Here is a 14,241-nt window from a genome sequence, read left to right on the forward strand (position 1 = left end):
ACCCCCAATCTATCCCTCCCCTAACCCCCTCCCCCTTGGCAACCACAAGTCTGTTCTTTATGTCAGTGAGTGTTTTTCTGTTTCGTAGATAAGTTCATTTGTGTCTTATTTTAGACTCCACATATAAAAGTGATGTCATATGGTATTTGTCCTTCTCTTTCTGATTTACTTGGCTTAGTATGATAATCTCTAGGTCCATCCATGTTGCTGCAAATGGCATCATTTCACTCTTTTTTATGACTGAATAATATTCCACTCTGTGTGTGTGTGTGTGTGTGTGTGTGTGTGTATACCACATCTTTATCCATTCTTCTGTCCACGGCCATTTAGGTTGTTTCCATGTCTTGGCTATTGTAAATAGTGCTGCTAGGAACATTGGGGTGTATGTATCTTTTCGAATTACAGTTTTGTCTGGATCCCTCGGGTTTTTACGGCTACTTAATTTTATATTGTTTCTTGGAAATAAAATTTCCCCTTAAGTTTCCTGTACATTTCCTTTTGTATACAAAAAGGAAGTTATGTGAGAAGTGGCATTAACCTTTGATTAAGCTTGTACTGTTTATTTCCCAACACTTCTATTGTCTTGTGGCAAGTCAGGGACACAGACCCTTCGGCAGTGACATTTAGGATGAGGCTTTTCCAAGGAGGAAGCATACACAATGGAGTGTCTCCTACGAGGATTCCAAAATAGACACGCTGGGAGTTTTGTTCAGAGACGGACAAAAGAGAAGTGAAAATAGACTCCGCCGCTCTCTCTTTCTTCCTTTTGCAGTTGAGGGAGAGATCTTAATTTTTTCAATGTATGAGGAAAACATAAGTTTTTTTAGTGGTTTGGATTGATGCTCCTAACTTTGTTTCAGCCTTACCTTTTCCTACCGTATACAAGGCTTCACAGATTCAACAACCCAGTAGTAATTGTACAAGTATAGGCTTCCTGCGTGCCCAGCGCTGTGCTAAGTCCTACAGACAAATTCAAGACTGTGAAATAGTCACCAATCTCCAGATCCTTAGACATGTTACAGCTGTGCCTCAGGACAGAGTAGAAATGATATGACTCCTTTTAAATTTAATTTTTTTAATTGAGGTATAATTAACATATAATATTGTGTAAATTTAAGGTGTACAACATATTGAGTTGATGCATTTATATTGTAGTATGATTTCCACTGTAGCATTTTGTCAAGTCATATAACTATCATTTCCTCTAGTGGTGGAAACAATGTGACTTTTTTTTTCTTTTTTATAGAAGTATTGTTGATTTACAATATCATGTTAGTTTCAGGTGTACAGAACAGTGATTCAGTTATATATATATATATATATATACACACACACACACATATCTTCTTTTTCAGAATCTTTTCCCTTATAGGTTATTACAAAATGTTGACTATAGTTCCCTGTGCTCTATAGTAGGTCCTTGTTGGTTATCTGTTTTATATATAGTAGTGTGTATCTGTTAATCCCAACCTCCCAGTTCATCCCTCCCCCCACCCCATTTCCTCTTTGGTAACCAGAAGTCTGTTTTCTATGTCTCTTTCTGTTTTGTAAATAAGTTCATGTGCATCATTGTTTTAGATTCCACACATAAGCGATATCATATGATATAACAACAGGACTTTTTAAAGTTTGTTTTACCCTAACATTCGACCTGTGTGGACCCTTCTCCCCTCCCCCCACCCCACTCCTCACCTGTCCCTCCATTCCCAGCAACCTTGGCCCCTACTCACCAATCCGACTTCATTCCCCTTTTACTTTCCCTCTTGTTAAATTATGGTCTCTCAGAACAAAACTAGGCGTTAAAGATCATCTAGTTCAGTGTTTTTCAAAATGTTTTTTAATCCTCTAAACCATCTTCCCATAGAAAACCTTATATAAAATCCCCAAGAGGAAGAGAGGATGCCATGTTTTGCCCACTCCAACTTTCAGCTGACAGCACCAACCCCTGCCCACAAGAGTCCCCGAGGGTCCCCAGGCAAAGTTCTAGGAATCCCCAGCTTAAGCCCCTCATTCGGCAGATGACGAAGCAGATAAGTTCTCTATCCCTCTCATTTGGCCTAGAGAAGGATAGAGAACTTATCTAAGTCACAGCCAACACCTAGGCGTCCCAATTCCCAGCTCTGGAATCTTCCCATGCCGCTTCCTTTCTTTCCTTATCGCATAGTTTCAAAACCTTCTGGCCATGAGGAATTCCCAGGAAGTCTAGGGGCTGATGGCATCCCAGTGGTTTGAAAAGTGCCTTTGACAAAGCAATATCCCAACCTTTGGGACTGGAGACATTCTGCAGACTTTAGTGCCTGTGCTTAATGGGATCTCTTGACCTTTTCTCGAGGACAGAGAGAAGCAGAAGGGAAAGACACAGGACACACTTTCAGAAATTATGAGTGCAATTAACTGGGCCCGCCTGGGTATCCCTATGGCCTTGTCAGAAGGGCTGCCACACCAAGAAAGTGGCTGGGGCAGCGGGCGTGCAGTTAAACAGTGCCCACATGAACAGAAGGAGGTTTGTGGGGAATTTCCTGGTCCACTTATTAGGACTCCACGCTTTCGCTGCTGAGGGCCCAGGTTCAATCCCTGGTCGGGGAACTAAGATCCCACAAGCCGAGTGGTGCTGCCAAAGGAAAAAAAAGAGGCTGTGGTCCAGGGTGGATTCGGACATGACCTGTGGGTGCAGGGGAACATGACAACTTGTTTCCCTTCTGAGGGAGCAGCTTGATGCTGATGTCAGCTTCCTCACTGTGTGAGGCCCCCTCTCTCCTCCCCACTGCTGTCAGATATCCTGTCCAATGAATAGTCATTCCTCTTCTCTTTGTCATATAACAATATAGACTTTTATAAAGCTTCCCCTAGCTTTTCAAAGTCGGTACAATTAAAGCACAATGCATCTTAATTGCTAGCACCTTACTCATGCAGAACAAAACAGCTGCAGTCTTAAATAAAATGAGTGCTGGCACTGGGCTGAAGCCTGATGAGGAAGCCGGGATGGGATTTCTGTAGAAGTGCCTCAGACAAAACAGTTTGAGTCTAAGGTGTCTGGTTTTTCCATAGTGCTTTTTTCCAGGCTACCTAAAACTATTTTTATACCCATCATTTCCTCTCACAGTTTGCCTAGAGGAGGGAGAAAGACAATTCAATTTTTCTAGAGAAACAGAGATCCAGCAATTCTGTGTCAAGGGGGATAGGAGTGAAACTGAGTCCCCGTAAAAATGAGTTCCGTTACCAAGTTTATGACTAATCTCTCTATCCAAAACTTTCCTTTCTTGTCCCCTGACTTCAGTCCTGTGCGAACTGAACACTGATCAACCAGAGTCAGATGACTGAAATTGCTGTGGTCGATAACATCGTTAACGTACTAAAATTGCTGTTGTTGATAAAATTGCTGTTGTATCGTTAGATATCATCATTAACGAACAAACCCAGGGTTCTCCAGGGCAGGAGGAGCTAACAGGCCCCCCCGAGCCATGGACCACGTGGCCAGAGGATTGTAAACCAGAGACATCCCGACTCCGAGAAGAGGATTAATCCCAGCCTCTTTGTTCTTCTTTAGAAAAAAACAAAAACAGAAAAAACCCAGGGAATTCACTGGCGGTCCAGTGATTAGGACTCAGCACTTTCACTGCTGTGGCCCGGGTTCAATCCCTGGTCAAGGAACTAAGATCCCACAAGCCGTGTGGAAAAAAGAGAAAGAGAGAGAAACCAGAGAAACCCTAACTCTGAGATCAAATTGGGATGGATCTGAGGCTTGTCTCCCACTTCCTTGCTTGGTGCCCTGAAATAAACACTCTACTTTCCTTCACCACAATCTGGCGTCAGTAAACTGGCTTTGCTACACCTTGAGTAAGTGGACCCCAATTCAGTGCGGTAACAGGAGGAGTAAAAAGGTTATTATTTGACCATGTTATTTTAATAACATGGCATCTCTTCATCATCATAGTAATGGCAGTAAGTGGTTGTTTGGAAAAATTTTAAGGGTTCAAACCACTTACTGGCCATGTGATCTTGGAGAAGATGCTTATCTCTGTCTCCTTCAAGATCTTGATTTGTAAAATGGCCAATGGTAATATGGTGGTACCTACGTCATTGTCTTGTTAAGGGACTAATGAGTTGTATGTGTAAGACGCTAAGAACAGCATCAGTTCTCAGTAAATTTCAGTTGTTATTTGTGTGGTACTTATGGTTTACAAAGTGCTTCTACAGACATTAACGCTTGACTAGGCTCCAGATCATTTGACTCCCAGCCCAGGCATTTGGAAGAAATTCAGAATATCAGGTAAGGTCCAGCGTCGTTTACCGAACACGTCCCAGGGAGGCTAGTCTACTAGGTATGATTTGTCTCTTTGCTCCATGCCCAGGAGAAGCCCTCTGCATGGCTTCAGGACACTTGCTGTGCCAAGGCAGAAGCCCCCACCCAGGAACTTTTCCTCATCCCCTACACAGCAGGAGACAGAATTATGCACATTGTTGCTTACGCCCCAGTAGTCCTTATCTCCCCACTTCCAGACACCACTGGATATTTTTTAGAAAACAAATTCTGGGCTAAGAGAATTAAGCTGTGTCATTTCCCCTGGTAAAACCCTTGGACGCTTTATAAAGCAACATCAAAAAGTTGCTCCTTGGGAGCCGGTCATCATCCCTCCCCCATGCTCCAGGCAAGGGGAGGAGCTGACATTTTTGGAGAACCCAGAGTGTGTAAGGTTAGTTACTATGATGCATACAGATAAGGACACGGGGCTGTAGAGAGTAGAAACAACTCATCCAAGGCACCAAAAGCTCTGGCTCTGACTTACCAGCCCTACAATCTTCCTCAACCTCTCTGAGCTGAGTTTTCTCTTCTGCAAACTGGGATAATAATCATACACACCCCATAGGGTCATAAAAATTCAATGAGTTAATTCATTTATTATCCTGAACACAATGACTGACACATATAAGAGCCCAATAAATGTTAGGTGGTGTTATAATTATTATTATTACCTGAAAAAGAGCAGCCGGGGTTTACTCTCTGCCTTTTGCATTACACCAGGCAGGGTCCTTGTCCCTGACTGAGGACCGTAAGTTTGTCTCCGAATGGAAGAGCTTTAACATCCCCAAGCCAAGTTCATGGTGTGGGGCACTGGGGAGTAGGGATGTCTAGGACTTCCACCTTCTTTGAGGTGGGAGTAATTTGAGCCAAACTATGATGCAATTTACTTATTCGTCACTGCTGAGCAGCGATGCTCCAGTCGTTACTTTGAATACTTTTATTGACGGGGTACTCATTTGCTGTTGAAAATCAACCCATTCCACGTTGCACACCTCTTACAATTAACAAGTGTTCTTTCTCTGTTCCGGCTCCCTCCACCCTCCTCCACTTCCCACTTCCTTCCTCTCCGCCTCCTTCTTCCTGGCATCTTCCCTTCCCTCTTCTTTCTGCCCTGTCCTTTCCCTCCCTTCCTCTCCCCTCCTAGGTCGAGAGCCCCAGGTTCCACCCTTTGCCCTGAAGTCACCGTCTAGGCCACGGAGGTCACAGAGAACACAGAAGGTCTTCAGTGTAGCCCCTTAGCCAGCAGATGGGAACTTGGTCTCCAGGAGCCATAACCCAATCCTCTGGGTTTTGCAGGGTCTTTGGGAAGCAAAACGTTTTATCTGGGCCTCATGGCTTGGCCTTCTGGTGCATTAATGTCATCCATCAGTTCGCCCAATTTCCATTATTAAAACCCCGTCTAGAACCACAGGAAACTTGAAATGGGTTGATCTGGTGTCTTGAGGCCCAGCTGCCCCTTGATGGCAGCCATGGAGAAGCTGGAGCGCTGGGAGTGACTCTCCGGAACCAACTGGAACCAATGTACACAGGCAGCCCTCGCTGGTTCGAATCCTCCGCTCAGAGCACCTGGACTCCACAGCTTGCGGGAGCAGCCGCGGGCTGCGCTGCCGCTTTAAGAGAGGGGCGGGGCCCGGGTACAGGCCAGGCAGGGCCGGCCCACAAGGCTCCTTTTCCTTTTTGATCCATTCAAAAATTACTCAGTGCAAATTCCCGGACTGCTGGGAGCGGAGAAGGAGAGGGGCGGAGGAGAGAGGGCTGCTGCGGGCGCCGTGCAGGGGGCATCTGGGCCCCGAGGGGCTGACGGCCGGTCGGGGAGAAGCCGCTCGCGGCGGGCCGTTCTGGCTCCGGTGGCCTCACCAGGAAGCGTCAGTCTCGACACCGGGGAAGATCCGAGCGCCGCCGCCACCGCCTCCCTCCCGGCACCGGGTCCCCGAGCCCCCGCCCCGGCTCCGGGCCAGTCCTCCGCCCTCCGGGACCCTCCGGCTTGGGCGCCTTCCCGGGCGATGGCTGGCCGCTGAGCATGGCTCAGTACGGCCACCCCAGCCCGCTCGGCATGGCTGCGAGAGAGGAGCTGTACAGCAAAGTCACCCCGCGGAGGAACCGCCAGCAGCGCCCCGGCACCATCAAGCATGGATCGGCGCTGGACGTGCTCCTGTCCATGGGGTTCCCCAGAGCCCGCGCGTAAGTGGCCGGGCTCGCCGCCCGGGCGACCCCTCCCGCCCCAAGCGACCGGCCCTCGGCTTCGCTCCGGCTCGCCTCCTGGCGCCTGCCCGGCGGGCGGCGCGTTCCCCGCTGCCCACGACCTGTTGGGGGTAGTTTGGGCGCGCGGGCGGCCCGGGACTCGGTTCCTCCTGGCGGGGGTGCAGGGGAGGGCTCCGCGCCCGAGCGCTGGGCTGGGGGCTTGCTAGCGATGACTACGGTGAGGCGTGCCTAAGGGTGTGGGATGCCTAAGGGCGAGGGCACAGGGTTCGAGTCCCGGGTACGGTGGCCCGCGCCCGGCCTCAGAGGGTGGGGCTAAGCGAGTCTCTCCCGGGCTCCCCGAGGTCTCCAGCGCTGAGCCCCCGGGGAGGCGGGGCCCCACCGAGGATTCGGGCACCCTCTCGATCCGGAACGCCGGGCTGGCTTGGGATCCTCTGATGGCTGGGAAAGGGCAAGGCACGGCGGGGCAGGGAGGCCGGCGCTCCCACTCTGCGGCTTCCAGCTCCGGATGTCGCTCTCGGGTTCTGCCTCCCTCGGAGTAGGAGGGGCGGGAGCGTGGGGATTGCCTCGTGTTCATTGATGGGGAGGATGGAATGAGAAGGGGAAGCACTTCCCCCAGGGGCCCTGGGTTCTCGTCAGCGGTGACGGCAGCGCAGGAATCTGTGGGTGCCTGAGAGTGAGGGGGGGAGCAGTCCTCCCTCATCCTTCTTCCTCCGGGAGGGCGGGGTAGGGAAGGGCAGAGAGCGCGCAGGTGGCTGCCCCAGCAGCTTGCTGGGAAGAGGCCTGGTCGCCGGCACCAGGCAGCAGCGGCAGCAGGAGTCTTCGGAGGCTGGCTGCCCAAGGCCGTGGGGCTGGAACGCTGCCTGGGAAGAAGACAAGGCCGGGTGGCCAGGCCCTTCTCCCTCGGTTAATTCCTCACATGCAGCTTTCTTAGGCTGGGACACAAGGCCTGGGATCCTTGTAGGGCGCTGCTTCTTTGAATGACATCACCTGAGCAGGGAGTTGGGCAAACTTTATCAGAAAGGGCCAACTTGACGAAAGTTTGTTTTCTTCTCCCTTCTTTCAGGTGATAATGCTAGGTCTCCCTTACTTGGCCTCTGGGCAAACCTTTATTCTTTACTATTAACTTGGCTGTAATCTTGATCAAAGCTGATCCCTGATTTTATCATTCCACCCAGCCTGCTGGGACAGGTCCGAGTGGCCTTGGAAGGCCATAAAATGGACTGACATTTCTGCCTCCTACTAACTTCCAGTTGCTGACGCCAGAGTTACAGGGAGGAGATGTGGTGGGCTCTGCCGGTGTGTGCCAGGTGTGGAAGCTGCAAGTCAGGTCCTTCGTGTGATGGATGTGCATAGCTGTCCTTAAGAAGGGGCAGGTAGGGGCCAGCAGTCTGTGGGGCAGGGCTGCAGAATTAGCACAGCCCCTGGCATTCGCCTTTTCTGAAATGAGGCCAGCGTTAAGGACCTAAATTGCTTAATTAAGGGAAGAAATACTTAACTGAATTCTTCAGACTGTGGTGTTTGCTCTTTGAGGTGGCTTTAACAGGACATCTTCTTTCCTGCACTGGGTCCAAGAGGCCTTGGCTATGTGCTGAAACATTAAGATGATGGTTTCATTTTGGCTTGTTCAGTCCCTGAGATCTCATAATAACTAGCATTTAGTGAGCACTTACTTTGTACTGTTCTAAGCACCTCACATTTATTATCCATTTTACCCTCCCAGCAGCCCGGTGAGAAAGGTAATTATATGCCCATTTTATGAACTGGGGAACAGAGGTTTAGAGAGCTTGCATAACTTGTTCAGGGTCACAACAGTGAGCAGTGAACCTGGGATTCAAACTCAGGCATGTGTCGGTTCAGCTCAGGCCTCACATCCAGGACCAGGATGTAATGAGTTAATGTGGGTAAAACACTTAGAGCAGTGCCTGGCACACAGTGGGTGATCTTTAAGTGTTAGCTACTGTATTAGTTTCTGTTTTAACAAATTACCCCATTCCGGGTTGTTTAAAAACACAGAAATTTATTCTCTTACAGTTCTGAAGGCCAGAAGCCCTAAATCAGCATACCTGGGCTGAAATCAAGGTGTTGGCAGGGCTCTGCCCCCTCCGGAGGTTCTAAGGGAGAATCTATTCCTTGCCTCTTCCAGCTCCTGGCGTCTGCTGGCATTCTTTGGCTTCTGGCAGCATCCCTCCAATCTCTGCCTCTGTGGTTGCCTTGCCTTCGTTTCTTTCTGTGTCAAATCTCCCTCTGCCTCTTTCCTATGAAGACACTGTGATTGCATTTAGGGCCTCCCCAGATAATTCAGGATAATCTCCCCATCTCAAGGTCTTTAACTTAATCTCATTCACAAAACCCTCTTTTTAGCCATAAGGTAATAATGTTCACAGGTTCCAGGAATTAGGGCATGAATATTTTGGGAGGAGCCCCTTTCAGCCTATCACAGCTACTATTATTACTAGCACTGCCTCTCTTTACTGGAAAGGTGACAGAGTGGGTCATGATGAAACATCCTGGGGAGGGGGGTAGGCTTGCTGTTCTGTCTTCTCAAATTCTCTGTCTCGGAGCGTCAGAGCCCTTGGCGGTCATCTGATCTAGTCTACTCCGTACCTGGGCTGGCATCTCTTCTACTTCAGCCAAGAGAGGCTGATGTGGTCAGCCTTCCTCTTAATAACTTAATCAGGTCAGTAAGAAGAGGGACTTCTCCCCAGGGCCATCTGAGATTCCAGAGAGCAGACTTTTTTTTTGAATTTGTTTTATTTATTTTTTATACAGCAGGTTCTTATTAGTCATCCATTTTATACACATCAGTGTATACATGTCAATCCCAATCTCCCAATTCATCACACACACACACACACACACACACACACACACACACACACACACCGCTGCTTTCCCTCCTTGGTGTCGGTACGTTTGTGCTCTACATCTGTGCAGAGAGCAGACTTTTAACTTCATTTTGGAGAGTTGTGAAGAAAGAGAGCAAAGGCACCGGGCTCCACTTCTGAGAAGCCTCTTTCTTAGGCTTTAAGCCTGGAGGAAGGAGCGTGATGAAATGGAAAGTGGGAGAGAGCAGTGATGGTTTCCCGGATTCAGGAAGACCAGGCTGTGATGTTTCAAGAAGGAATGAGACCGAGGTCTGGAACACAGCCCTTTGGAGGGAATGGTGGTAACCAGGGCTGGCAGCTCTGGTTTCCCTTCTGGGTGTAACTGCGTCTGATCTTGTGCAGCAGAAAGAAGGGCCCTTCCACTGGGCTCTGGGTGGACCGTAGAGAGCACCCATGCCAGCAAGGCCCAGGTCCCGTGCAGCCTGTGCTGTGCTCTGGCCTTGGAAAAGTCACTCAAGCCCTCAGGGCCTGGCTGGCTCCCTCTGAGGGGAACAGGATTAATTAGCGCGTGCTTATTAAGTGCTTGACAGCTACTGAGAGGAGTCGGGTATGTTCCTCTAGCTCATTATGCCCCTGGAACCGTGCTAGGTTTTTTCCCCCCAATCGTATGACCTTTGGTCCAACTTAGACGCTGCTGTAGAACAGCAGCCATGTGGAGAAGGTTCGAGAACTGGCCGTTTATATCGTGTGTGTGTGCGCGTGTGCGTGTGTGTGTGCATGTACGCACACACGCAAGCACAAGGCAGGGAGGTGTTAGGGAGGCCTCAGGAAGGAAGCTTTCAAGGGGCCAAAATGGCCTGTCCCTTCCTTTTTCTTTCTATGCCCTTAGCTCTTCCTTTTCCCCAAAGTTCTAAAAATAAAGGCCCAGCTTTGTCAAGACTGGAGTGAGGTAGGTTGGAAGGAAAAGGAAGAGTGTGTGTGCTGGGAAAGGCCTGGGGCCAGGAAGGGCCCGAATGGATCACCCAGGAAGGCAGGGTGAATTCTGACCGAGTGTTGCCGTTTTTGTTGTTGTTGTTGTCTTTTGTATCTTTTTTCTTTTTTTTAAATTTTTATTGGAGTACAGTTGATTTAGAGCGTTGTGCCAGCCTGAGGTGTACAGCAAAGTGAATCAGCCATAATACACATATTGATATGTCCACCCCCCGCCTCGCAGGTTCCCCTCCCACAGCGGCCAGCACAGAGCCCTGAGTAGAGTTCCCTGTGCCACACAGCAGGCCTCTGTTAGCTATCCGGTTTATATATAGTAGTGTGTATATGTCAATCCCAGTCCCCCAATTTATCCCCCGCAACCTTACCCCCTTGGTGTGTTGCTTTGTGTTCCCTACTTGCTTTTCTTACTTGCCTCTGGTTTTGGGGGGCAGCGGAGGCTTCTCTGCCACTGGAACTCTGGGAGCAGCCACCCAGCAACTGAATTTGATGAGGCCCCACTGACACAACTCTGGCCTTTTGTTTTGGTTCCATTCGTTCGAGACTGCCTATGGCTAATACTTTGTCTACAGCGCATGGCTCTCGAATGTTCTCTAATGATTGAGAAGTAGAATTTTACAAAAGGACCCTCTGGCCGGGGTCTGATGCCCTGAGGCCTAGCCCAGCTTCTGACGGACACTTGAAGCATTTAGGTCTTCTGTTGAACCCCTTTCCTCAATATCCTGTTGAGCTTCTGTGCTGTGTAACTCACGAGGCTTTGTGAAGACCGAATGAGCTGAGGGGCAGGAAGGGACTTAGAACTAAGTTAAAAATATAATCTGGACCCAAGGTAGATAGGATTACGGTATTATGGTGTTGGATGAAAAGAAAAGGAAGGAGGTGAGATCGTGGTGGTAAATCTCCAGCAAGGATTTACATGTGCTGTTAGGTTGTTGATATCTGAACAATGCCCAGCGAAAGAGCAGGACAGTGGCGGAAGGAAGGAGCTGGACTAAGTGCCTTTGACTTTGCTTTGGACAGTCAGCATAAGCTATGCATCACTGCCGAAAGATAAAAGCAGCTCGGAGCTGGCAACACAAGGAACTGAGAGGCATCTTGCAGAGCCCGTGAATTCAAGCATCCGGTTTCTCCAGCTTACCTGCTGGTGGACATTGGATCCCCTGAAAGTACCTGGTCAGCTCAGCATCTCTGAATCGTGGCTGATTCTGGGTGGGTGCTGCAGCTGCGTTCCCAGGGGCCTTGGGCAGAAAGAGGAGACCAACCAAAGCCCACGTGGAGTGAAGGGATCTTAGAGGTGGATGGAGCAAGCAAGTCTCTACTCCATCCGTCATGGCCGTTCACCCACACAGCACTCCCCCCTTAAACGTGTGTGTGATTTGTGGGTGAAAAGTTGCTCTCACATGCCTTAAATATCCCTCTTGACCTTGAGAAAAGCCTCACTTTATTTATTTATTTTTAAAATATTTATTTATTTAATTTATTTTTGACTGTGTCGGGTCTTAGTTGCGGCACGCGGGCTCTGTAGTTGAGGTGCATGAGCTCAGTAGTTGTGACATGTGGGCTTAGTTGCTCTGCGGCATGTGGGATCTTGGTTCCCCAACCAGGGATCCAACCCATGTCCCCTGCATTGGAGGTGGATTCTTAACCACTGGACCTGAAAAAGTCCTGGGAAGCCCTGAGAAAAGCCTCGTTTTAAAGATTAGGTGACTTAAGTCTCAGAGGACTTCAGGGGCATGCCCTGTGTGAGGCCATGTTGCCATGACAGCGTTGGTCTAGAACTGCAAGTCCAGTGAACTTCCCAGGCTACCCAGAGGACCTGGCTCCAAAGGAAAGACCTTGGCATACATTCATTTTTCACTTTACTGAGGTATAATTTATGTACAATAAGCTAAACCTATTTCAAGATTGATGAGTTTTGACAAATAAATACACCTGTGGCATCACCTCTGCAAGATAGCACGTGTCCTTCGCTCCTGTAAGTTTCCTTTTGCCCCCTTGCAGTCAATTCCTTCTCCACCCCTATCCCTGGGCAAGCAGCGACCCACTTTGTGTCACCGGAGATGAGTTCACATTTTCTCGATTTGCATACGAGCGGAATCATACAATGCCTACTCCTGTGCCTGCCTGGCTTCTTTCCTGATATTTATGAGACTCATCCATGTTGCATGTAGCAGTAGTTTGTCTCCTTTTATTGCTGAGTAGACCTTGATGTATTTGGATGGGCTAATAAGGTAATTATAACCCCTTGCACACAGCGTCTGTGAAAATTTCCTGTTATGCCCTAATACTACCTTAGATTTTTAGAGATGACAAAGCAGATTCATGTACCTAATCACTGTTAAGTTTCAGACATTGATAATTTCATGAGAAAACAGGTTCAAATTAAGTGCCCCAGAGAGTGAAGAGCATCCTGCCTCATGACTCTATCCTGTGGTTTTTGTCACTACCCCGCCCTTGGCGGCCTCAAACTCTAACTGCTTTTCACTGAGTGGACAAGAATGCTCAGCGCTAAGGGCTTTGCTTTTCAGAGAGGCAACAAACCAAGGGAACCCTGTGTCTCCCACCAGCTCTGCTCCTGCTGACAGTGGAGGCGGAGCTCAGCGCCCCCCTCGTCCGGGCGGGCATCTGATGTGCATGTATGTGAGGGTGTGTCCCTCTTCTAGGGCAGGCAGGAACTGAAGAGACCCAGTCACCCTCTGCCTGATACACAGACGTCTCACCGTGGCAGCTGTTGGCACAGCCTGGGTTTGAATCCCAGCTCTGCCTCTTCCCAGCTGGTGACCTTGGGCACGTTGCTGAACACCCTGAGCCTCAGTTCACCTGTCTGTACACTGTTGATAATGTTGACTGAAAAAAATGCCCAACCTAGAAGTTGAGGATTTTGTTTTGTTCGGGGGACTTGCTGAGGACTCAAGCCCGAGAGGCAGCCTCTCAGATAGCTCTGGGGGATGGCTCTCAAGAGGTGAGGGAGGACCCAGGGTATATAGGAGTTTTGCTGTAAAAACCAGGTGGTCAGAACATCAAAAGATTACTATTAATTAAAGAAAACCAGACATCTCAAGTTAATGGGTTTAGCACTTTTCTATGTATGGGAAAATGCCAAGAGTCTGGGTTCACTGAAATCATTCCTTGGAAATGCACCTCAGCTGTCTGGGGCCAGGATCCTGCTTTTCTCCATCCTGAGTCCCCTCAGGGTGCACAGTTGGGGACGGGGACGGGGACTGCTGCAGTGGCTGCTGGCTTGATGGCTGCAGCATCCTTTGTTTACTGAAATGGCAGGTGACATTCTTCGTCCACAGCAATAATAGTATGTAGCTCTGTAGATCCTTGTGAGGGTTAAGGGTGCAGAAAACAGTTGGGGAACGCCTGTAATCCCTCAGTGAGGAGGGAGGTGTGACTGCTACTCCAACGGTGATTTCATTCCACGTGTCTCCCTTTGTCTCAGGGTTCCCGGTTGTCCCCCACTTTTACATCTCTGCTCCTCACTGAGCTGTGGCCGTGGAGTAGAGGCTGATAGCCTCCTTCCTCAGCATCTTGTCCCCGCAAACTGCCCTGGGGTTGCCGGCCGAGTGGAAGCAGGCCCCCGGAGCAGAGCAGGGCCATCCAAACTGCTGACTGTAATTAATGGCCAGGCTGGAGATTTGAAGGGGTACCATATGGTTGTCTTCTGATTCATCTCAAATGGAATCAGACTCCAGCCCTAGAGAGAAAAAAATAAAGTGCGCTGAAGAACGGCTCCTGTATGTGACGGGCAGGGTCCCAGGCAGGACAGAGTTGCTGTTGGGAGAATGAGATGGCTGTGGCCCCCTCAGGGCTGAAAGCCCTTGTCTTCTTCATTGGGAAGTTCTCCAGGTTCCACTGGGGGTTTTCCCAGAGATTTATGGGAGAATCTCTGAGTTTTCTCTTCCCTGGAAGATGGAGGGA

General features: G+C 49.3%; 1 protein-coding gene across 3 annotated transcripts in view; it reads left to right on the forward strand.

The window, feature by feature from the left end:
* The first annotated feature begins 5,981 nt into the window (after positions 1-5,981).
* The window catches only part of UBASH3B (ubiquitin associated and SH3 domain containing B), a 140,855-nt gene continuing 132,595 nt past the window's right edge, over positions 5,982-14,241 (forward strand). The window contains exon 1 of one of the 3 annotated variants that reach the window (XM_022560409.3): positions 5,982-6,484. In XM_022560409.3, coding sequence (XP_022416117.1) covers positions 6,324-6,484 — 161 coding nt within the window. In that variant the 5' untranslated portion in view covers positions 5,982-6,323. The remainder of the gene's footprint in view (positions 6,485-14,241) is intronic. The other 2 variants (XM_022560407.3, XM_022560408.3) reach the window with 2 other exon arrangements.

This window comes from Delphinapterus leucas, chromosome 7 (genome assembly GCF_059928025.1).
Source record: "Delphinapterus leucas isolate spDelLeu-1000000601 "Yukka" chromosome 7, BTC_Dleu_Yukka2, whole genome shotgun sequence".
Taxonomy (NCBI): Eukaryota; Metazoa; Chordata; class Mammalia; order Artiodactyla; family Monodontidae; genus Delphinapterus; species Delphinapterus leucas.